Here is a 9,923-nt window from a genome sequence, read left to right on the forward strand (position 1 = left end):
ACAAGTGTTGTCCAAGGCCTCAGTGACATTCACATCTTTTCAGAAGAAAACATATTGAAGTGGGACTCTTGTGCTGCTCATGCCATCCTGAGGGCCATGGGCAGGAGAAGAGTGGACATGAAAGAATGCCTAGAAAGGCATCCAGATTCAGGGCCAAATTTGCCATAGCTGCTGTACCTACAGAAAATGAAGGCACCACTGGGCTGTATCACTGGCCAACAAGGGAGGACCGAGTTCATACAGATCCAGGGGGCCACTGGAGATGTTCTTGGGCCTCCTCATCCATGGGAGCCCACTCCTCATTTGAGTTTTATTGGCAGGTAGATTGGTGTGCACTGCAGAGACCCAGACATAGATGGACACTGATCTCATGGACATATAAACGGAACTGTGAAACTATTTCCTGTATCCCTATCCTTTGAAAATAGTTTTGTCCTAATGATGGGTAACAGTTCATCTTTTAGGGAGCATTTTTTCCTTATGTGTTCATAACAATGTTAATTTTAATAAATTAATAATGTTCATGAAATAATTTTTTAAAAAGAAGTTCAGAGTCACTAAAGAATGGCAAAGTTTCACTGCAATATCTCACTAAATTAAGGGTGAGCTTATCATAGGAGACCCACGAACTGTTGACTCTAAAGTCATGCAGAGGAGTTTGGTGGGCAGGGTGTTGCCAAGGAGACCGGCTGAGCTGGGGCCACCATGTGGCTCTATAGTGGCAGGGAGGATTTCAAGAAAGTTGTAACAGGTAGAACTTCACTAGAGAGAGTGATAGAAGGTCACACCATATAGGTATTGAACGAGTCACCTCCAGAGAACAGCATAGCTCTTACAGAGTCTGAGTTTTTAAAGCTTTCGGGTCCATTCTTTTCTTGATTCAATTTCCCATACACCCCTAGGTGGTTTATTAACCCTTTGCATAACCCTCAGCAATCTTTCTTTGTAAGGGTAGTGATGACCTGGATACAGGGGAGGGTTATGAAGACCTGGTCACAAGAGATAAAGTCTTGAACAATAGTTTCCTTAAGGGGTTATAATTAACTTGTCTGAGGAGTTTTGATGAACCAGAACCCATTTTCCTGATGCTTGTCTGCTTTAACAAAGTTTTCTGTTATTCCCAGTCCTGTGACTTACAGACTTGATGACTCTGTCTGATGTCCTTCCTGTAAGTTACTGCCCTTCATTGCCTTCCCACTACCCACCTGTTCATGGCTAAACTACCAACCTAACAAGAGTAAGATAATGGGAAGAAGATCTGATATTTGTACAGATGTGGGGAATCTAGGAGTTAGGTTGCCTTGTATAAGTCATTCTCTTGGAAGGCATCCATTTGTAATGAGGTCAGTGATTGAAAGCTGAATGGACCAACAAAGATCTATGAAAGCAGTAATCTCCCCAATGCACGAGAAACCATAGACCATTTTCCAAAGAGAAGATGATAGAAAAGAAGGAACAGAAGCCAAGAGGAGGCATGTACGGTGTTCTAAGACTGAGATGAGTAAGAAAGAGCAGAGATACAAATGGACTCACCTTTGAATTAAAGGTGGAAGCCAAGCTGGAATCTACCGACTCCCAGGGATCAGGTGTAAAAGTTCAAGAAACTACCTCAATAATTTTTATTTTCATTTCAATAGAAATCTTTCAAAAATTAAAATAAACATATTTCAAGTATAAGTGGAATAATATCATGATTATATTTGTCCACATTTGGAACCAAAACTACCTTGAGTCAAGGCAACAACAACAAAAAAAAGAAACAGCAGAGATAGACTTCATATATGAATGACATTTTCCTGCCCAATGAAAGTAGATGATGACAGGACATAAAGTACAAGTGAAAATCTCATGGCCATTTAAATAAGAAGAGTGGAGAGAAAACTGATCCTTCACACTGGCACAGAGTAAGCATGTTGGACTCAAAAGCACCTGCACCTTAGCAGTCAATACTTCCACACTCCAAATGGCAATTTAACTTCCAACACATCATCTCTCACTTAAATTCATGTTGTTATTTTGAATTTTATTAGTATATAGGTTGGTGTGCATGATCTGTCATTTTGGTTTTGCTTTATGGTTACAAAAGAGCTATAACTCCAAGGAGACTCTGCTTAGCTTTATGTTAACATATATTTAAACATTATAATAAAAATAAGTCAACACTGTAGAATTCACAAGAAGATCTTTTTCCTTTGAAAAGATTCCACATATTTCTCAAATTTAAGAAATCCTCCTACATGAGTAAGGAAGCAAGTTCAAAAACATGGCAGGCTCCATCAAAAGTGACTTAAATAACCAACATATTGCTATTCCCTCTGTCTTTTATTTCTGATGTAATTTCAAACATTTCTTTCTAGAATGCCTGCCAGATTCTCATGGCCCGTCTTCAGCCCATCATCAGGAAAAACCCTAAAGGAAAATGGGAAGAATGGGTAAGTGTTCCTTTTATTATCCTAGTCAGAAAAAGGCAAGGACACCCACATGGGTATGAGTCATGGATGTGTGGGCTGCCAGGTAGTAACCATTCAAGAATTCTTAGGTGTTAGCGTTTACTTCTCTATCTTACAATTCAGGTGAAAGAGACACCTAGGTTCACTGCAGTCTGATTCTGTTTTAGAGCCTAATATCTTATAGAGCATAATAGCAGCATGAGCTCTGAAGTAAAACTCCAGGGACTGTTGCCCCTGTGCTGTCTCTATGGCAGCAGGACAAGGGTCTCGGGCTTTGGTGTTCTCGCCTGTGCAATGGAAAAAACAGCAATGATAAGATCCAAGGATTGCTCTACTTTTCATAGTTGTTATTACAGTTATCATTATTAATATTATTGCTTACCTAGCTGCAGGGAAGATGACATAATCTTATAGTGAGACTATATATCAAGTCAGTGCAGGGTGAAAATATATACATGCATACCTATATATCCTATGTACATACCTAAATACCTAACCACATAAATATGTAACCTACTTCTCTCCCTAATTTAAAAAAAAGTAAAATATAGTAAAATTTTTACACATCCCAGTTTGAATAGTACAGCTCTCTGATACTTTAAGCACCTCCCTAGTAAATTGTGACCCATACCTCACACTCAGTCTTGAGTCTCACTCCAGGTAAATATGGGCACGGAGCCCCATATAAACAAGAGACAAACCCAGAATGGATGGCATTTTTTAATTACTTTCCCTAAATTTATATTTTCTTTTTAACTAATCGTTTCTTTCAGATTGCAAAAGCTTTTGAAGAATCCATCAGTCTCTCAGCTACTGGATATTTCAAGTAAAGAATGTTATTACTTTGGCTATACTTGGGCAGGGGTGATGTGTGGTGGGTGTTAATCCTGTAGTCAAGGGATCTTTGGGGGTGGGGAAGGAGATGACTGGGGGAAGGGGAACAATCCAGAGCCTCCTTGGGGAAGGGCAAACACCAGTCCATCTCCTCCTGAGTTTGCAGCAATTCTCTTATAGCTCTGACCACAGTCCCCTTACAACAGAAGGGGGAACAGGACTCCAGCCTGCAGGCATGGCCCTCAGTCTTCTGCCTTGTGGTCTCCAGGACCCCACACAGCCAGGTGACCAGATTGATAGTCGGGAAAGTACTTTTTTTCTCCCTGACTTCTGATTTCTCTTCTCAGAGGCTACCAGACAAATATGGACTGGGAGAAGGAGGAAGGTGATGCATATCCATATTTTGTTTATGGAGCATCCTGTTCTGAGGTTGAAATTGACTGTCTGACTGGGGGTCATAAGGTAAAAAGCGACATTTATATGTACCATCTTTATAGGGTCAACACAAACAGTGATACGTTTCCTATGCTGTAAATAATAACCAACTTGATCCTCTAGGTGGAATAACCAGGGACAGATATACAACTTCAGTAAAAAACCTATTTTAAATAAATTATATTGTCCATTATATCTTTTCTCTTGGTGCAGCTCCTTAGAACTGACATCTTCATGGATGCTGCTTTCAGCATAAACCCAGCCCTGGATATTGGACAGATGTGTATCATCCCCACAGGGACTTTTAGTCAATCCTGTTTAGCAGCAATTCATTCAGTATACAATTCTCCAGTATCATCCAAACCCTGTTCATGCAACATATATTATGTATTACACATATATATGCACATTTGCATACACCCACAGATAGATAAAATACTGTAAGAAAATTCAAGAAAAAGTTAACAATGAATGTCTATTTGACAAGAATATATATTATTTATTTTGCTTTGTAAGTCTCTGTACTTCCTAATTTTTCTTCAATGAACATTATGTTCATAATTAAAACTTTATACAGATCCATAGTAATTAAGTTACATTAGTGCTTATATTAATATTGAATTTAAACATTGCACAATTTGGGAAAACAAAATAGAAAAAATGCTTAAGCACAATTTTGCCCCTTTTTTTAAATTTAATTCTAATTCGTAACTCACAAACAAATAAAATTAACTCACTCAAGTCTTTTTAAACTTAGAGTTAAAACTTTCCCAGTTGTTGGGGCAGCTCTGCTTTTTCCTAGCAGACCAGAGCATCAACCCACCACAGACCTGCTCACCAGCTCCCAGGTGAGGCCAAGGTGACTGGTCCTTAGTGTGACCTCAATAGCAATTGGAGACTGAGTATCTTGGCATCCAACCCTGAGAGATATGTGGTGCTTTCATCTGCCAATCACATCCCACCATTCTAAATCCTAATGGACCAATTTACCTAGCTTGACCAATAGACTTTATAAGGAATAATTTTGTTGGCCCATTGGTGTTTCTCAAACTGTGGTCCTCAGTCTCTCTGTAGCCAAAGCAACTATAGTGTTTCTAGGAAATTTGGGCTCCTGGCTCACTTGAGGCTCAGTCTTGCACCATCATAACTTTGCTAGCCTGAGAACTGAAATTTGTACCCAAAGTGGATCTTAAATACATAAATTTTAAGAACTATAGCTAGCCCCAGGCCCTGGTCCACCTCTCCTTTTCTTTCCCCCTTCTCCCAGCTTATTCCTGCCTCTTTATTACCTTTGCAAAGGAAAAGGGGAGATGCTCTGATTAGGAAAAATCCTACATTTGCCCCATCAGAAAAGGAAAGGAAAACACAAGTGTTAGACTGAATCCCTGGGCTCTCATCTTTTCCTTTAGGGATATTGTCATTTCCTAATGTAGCATTTAAATGTGCTTACCTTATTCCAAAATTTGAAGTTTCAGTAAACTCAAGCTGTAACTCTCCTTCAATTTTTATAACTTCCAGACAGACACTCCCTTTGAAAGGAACCTTTTTTCTCAAAGCATAATAATTTATAAGTAAAACAATATGACTTTTAATGAATGCAGTTATTTCTTCCAACCCACCTTGTTTAACATTGATCTACTCACCGCAGTAGTTTATAAAGGGAAGCAAAGAATCCAGATAGTAAAATCAACTATCGTGTCCGGCTCCATCATTCTAGTTCATGCTCCTTTAATGGTAGCTTCTTTTCTATCTAATTCACAGACATTTATTGAGAAATCTATGTATGAGACACTGTGCTGAGAATAGAACAGAAGCAGACCAGGCCTCAGTATGCTTAATAGTGAGGGAGATGGGGATAAGGATGTGTTCAAAATGCAGTGAGCCTAGAAGAAGCAGTTGCTAAAGCCAACTAGGAGAACATTCAAAAGGCTCCAGGGAGTGGTTATTCTTCACCTAGAACGTAATGGGTGAGGAGGAGTAAATAGGAGTTTGCCAGGAAGAGAATTTGAGGTGGGCAGGGGTGAAGAGAATCAGGAGAAACTGCATTTAGAAAGACTTGGAAGTGGGAAAGAACTGGGTGGGTTTGAGAAACTACCTGGAACTTGGGCAAGCATCAGGTACATGGGGTACCTGAGGATAAGACCAGGCAAGGCGGAAGCATCTGCTCCTGAAGAACCCTTTGTAAAGTCCATTGCAGTATGTGCAAGAATGGTTCCCTGTAGTACAGAGCTTGATTTTCTTTCATACTGGGATAATTTTTCAACCAATATCATCCAAATCTCACCTATGAAATTTCTGACTATAGGTTGAGGGAGCATTTATCCAGGGCATGGGATTCTATACCATAGAGGAGCTGAAATACTCCCCAGAAGGTGTACTTCATTCTCGGGGTCCAGATGACTACAAAATTCCCACCGTCACCGAGATACCAGAAGAATTTTATGTCACTTTGGTGCGTTCCCGAAACCCCATTGCCATCTACTCATCCAAGGTAAGAACTTGAGACCTCTGTATTAGTTGCCAGGTCCACCAGAACCAAATACCAGGTGGCTTAAACAACAGATTGACTTCTGGAATCTGGAGTTCAAGATTGAGATGTTGGCAGAGTTGGTTTCTTCTGAGTCCTCTCTACTCAGCTTGTAGATGATTGCCTTCTCCTCCCTATTTCTTCACATTGCCTTCCCTCTGTTCCCATCTGGGTCCTTAGTTTTCCTGTCCAATAGGGACACCATTGGACTAGAGCCCACCCAAGTGACCTCATTTTAATTTAATCATCTCTTTAAAGACCCTATCTGCAAAAACGCATTCTGAGCAATGGAGATGAGAACTTGAACATATGAATTTGAGGAGACACAAATTAAACCTCCTAAAAACTCCCTCTTTCAAGAACTCTTGGAATGTTCCCCAGCACTGTTTTGAATTTGTTTGTTCCTTTGAATTGCAAATCCCAAAAAAAGAAAACAAGCTCTCTCCGAGTGCTGCTCATCATCTCCAGAAGCCTGCGTCCTCTTCACTCTTGAGACATGAAAGAAATCTAAATCAAATAAGAAAGGTCAAGGAGGAGCTGAACATCTTGGCTCATTAGGTTAAGTGCCACCAGGAGATAAACTGACCTTGCAGGCAAATGACATCAGCCCAGAGCTTGATTTTCTGTACCCCTCCCACCTGTCCCACAGCCTCAATTCCATCCTCACCCTCCCGTCTCAAAATCCAAATGGGCTTTCAGCCAAGTTGCTCCCTGACTCTGCTCTCAAGTATTAATAGTCACTGATACGGAGGTGTTGGCTCCTTGCCTCCTAGAGGACATGGCTTTTAACTGGCCAATAAACACCTGTGGCCAGTAGGGTTCTTGAACATAAGTGTGTAAAAACGACAATTTCTCCAACTTGAGTTCTGTTCTGAGCCCACATCTGGCCAGACAGGTGGCAACTTTAACTTCAGGTTTTGGGGGTTTCCCTTTATTTCCTAGGAATAGGTCAGGGCTGGGAGAAAGACGAGATTTCCTGCCTAAAAGGCCTCTGTCTCCCTTCTCCACCAGACTTTGGCCAAAGGCACCTCTAAAAACCAGCCTGACACAGAGCATGACCCTGCTCAAGGTCTCAGCACCTTGCTACTAGACCTCCTCCTCACCTCAGAGGACCCTCCCCCACCAGCCCCTCTGTCTCCTTCCATATTTCCTCAGAGTAACCTGGTTTTTGATAACCAAAGTCTGGAAACACCTTTGTCTGCTTCCCTCCACCAAGGCCCCAGACAAGAAGCACAGACCAGACTACCCTGAGGAAAGAAAGAAGAAATATCAGAACAAAACAGCATTGGTGAATCATTCAAAATATAATGTTAATTCACGCCCATCTAACTACATACCAAAAAAGTCCACAAAGAAGCAACCATGTCACTGTCCCCAAGCCCATCTTACAAAGATTGTGGTCATTTTGTTTTGGCTTTAAGTTAAAACACGATGGCCCAAAGCCAGGATTGGAGTATCTGAGAGGGCAGCAGGGACTTTGGTCTTCAGGACTTCACCTGGGAGGGAAAACAGGAGTTTTTAACTGCCAGATATCCTGGTGTCCTGGGACATTCTCATCAGCTACTTTCAGGAGCCCCCACACCCAAAGAATTGCTGTGGGGGAGTTCAACCCAGCAATCCAGAGGCATTCCACTCTGGGACTGATAAAGCCAGAAGAGGTGAGCATGTGTGTATGTATGCATAAATTAATCCTTAAAGATCCATGCATTTCTAACTGCCATTTGTACCTCTCTCAGGGATTGGGTGAGGCCGGAATGTTCTTGGGGTCCTCTGTATTGTTTGCCATATATGACGCAGTGACTGCTGCCCGCAGAGAGAGGGGGTTGAGCAAGACCTTTGCCATGAGTAGCCCAGCAACTCCTGAATTGATTCGAATGACTTGTGTGGATCAATTTACTGAAATGGTAATGGAGGTCCCTGCCATAATTGCCCCTTACAAGGGTTTTCAGGTTCTTGGTTTGGATTTGATAACCACAACAAAATTAAATTTTAAAAATTTCAGTTTTTAACCCAGGCATGGTGGCACATGCCTGCAATCCCAGTGGCTCGGGAGGCTGAGGCAGGAGGATCACAAGTTCAAAACTAGCCTCAGCAAAATCAAGGCACTAAGCAACTCAGTGAGACCCCATCTCTAAATAAAATACAAGCCAGGGCTGGAGTGGGCTGGGGAGATAGCTCAGTCGATAGAGTGCTTGCCTTGTAAGCACAAGGCCCTGGGTTCGATCCCCAGCACAAAAAAAAAAAAAAAAAAAAAAAAGACAGGACTAGAGAAGTGGTTCAGTGGTCAAGTGCCCTGAGTTCAACTCTCACAAAAAAAAAAAAAAATTCAGTTTTTAAATTGAAAAGTCTCATTTTGCCTCCACTTACCACTTCCAATATGCTTCAAAGCAATTGCAAAGTGTGCAAATCCCTTCAAATTATGATTTAATTGTTTCATAAAACAAAAGTATATTGAGCCAGTGGTAATAGAAGATGAATGGGTAGGTTGCTTCTTTAAACATTTTATCAAAATGCAGTTGGTATGGCATTTTGATTATTTCAATAACCAAATTATATTTACTAGCTATCAGATCTGGTCATTATGCAGAATGTCTTTGTTAGGTAAACTAAGAAAAATAATTTAAATGAAAATATCAGGGACCTGGACACAACTTGATTTGCCTTACAATCACACACTAATAAAATACAGTTTAATTTGCCATCTGCTAAAAATATATTTCAAACTATCATCATCAGAAGGTATTCCTCTACTGAACTGCTTACTACAGCATGAGTCTGTCATATAAAATTAGGTTGCACATTATGCTTTGGAAATTACAGGGCTTTTAAGTAAGATTCATCTTGTCCCAAACATAAGTCTAGGAGGATAAGAAGGTTTATGATTCAAGAATTGAAACAAATGTGAAAATTACATAATTTTAATAAGGATAAAACAGACTTTGATTTTTCCCTTTTTAAAAATACATTATTTATCTTTAAATTATTATATTTTCCATGTAATAAAACTTTATTAACAATTATCTTCCTTTTTTTGATCTTTTTTAGATTCCCAGAGATGACCCTTCAACATTTACACCTTGGTCCATCCAGGTGTCTTAATCTTGTGTTTTCAAGAAAATGAAATAATATGTGATTGATCTTTAAAAAAAAAAAAAATCTCAAATCACAGCAAAATATAGGTTGACTCCTGATTGTCAAAGATAATTTTAGCATTTTCAAATTATTATCTATGATTTAGGTGCCTGCATGATTACATTTTAGGATTTCACCAGAAGTATAATGAAACAGAATTATAATGAAAGTATAATTCTAATTTTAGTTTTTATCATCCTGAATATCTATATCATCATGATTTTAAAACATGGTAGGGTTTTCATTAACCTGGAACAACTCAAGAGAGACTACTCATGCTTTATTCTTCAGAAATCTGCTCAAAGCTTGGTAAAATCATCCACACCAAAAACTATCAGGACTGGGTTCCCCCAAGGCCAATGCCTCCTGAAAATAACCAGCTCACATGGGGAAAACCCTGATTTACAGTGCTTTCCAATTCCCATGGTATAAATATTCCCACAATGGCAAATTCCAAGCCACCACTTTAGGAATCTAAATGTGGAACTGGAAGAAATGCTCATAATCAGCTCTTGTGAGTGGTCAAGTGTTGTCCCCAGCACTGC

At 40.0% G+C, this 9,923-nt stretch overlaps 1 protein-coding gene across 1 annotated transcript in view; it reads left to right on the forward strand.

Annotated features, from left to right (window-relative positions):
* The window catches only part of LOC124980255 (aldehyde oxidase 4), a 69,954-nt gene extending 60,609 nt beyond the window's left edge, over positions 1-9,345 (forward strand). Inside the window, exons 29-35 of the mRNA XM_047545630.1 lie at positions 2,358-2,432; positions 3,224-3,276; positions 3,632-3,746; positions 3,933-3,999; positions 6,026-6,210; positions 7,983-8,150; positions 9,292-9,345. Of these exons, the coding sequence (XP_047401586.1) occupies positions 2,358-2,432; positions 3,224-3,276; positions 3,632-3,746; positions 3,933-3,999; positions 6,026-6,210; positions 7,983-8,150; positions 9,292-9,345 (717 nt within the window). The remainder of the gene's footprint in view (positions 1-2,357; positions 2,433-3,223; positions 3,277-3,631; positions 3,747-3,932; positions 4,000-6,025; positions 6,211-7,982; positions 8,151-9,291) is intronic.
* The last annotated feature ends 578 nt before the right edge of the window (positions 9,346-9,923 follow it).

Source organism: Sciurus carolinensis, chromosome 3 (genome assembly GCF_902686445.1).
Source record: "Sciurus carolinensis chromosome 3, mSciCar1.2, whole genome shotgun sequence".
NCBI classification, from domain to species: Eukaryota; Metazoa; Chordata; class Mammalia; order Rodentia; family Sciuridae; genus Sciurus; species Sciurus carolinensis.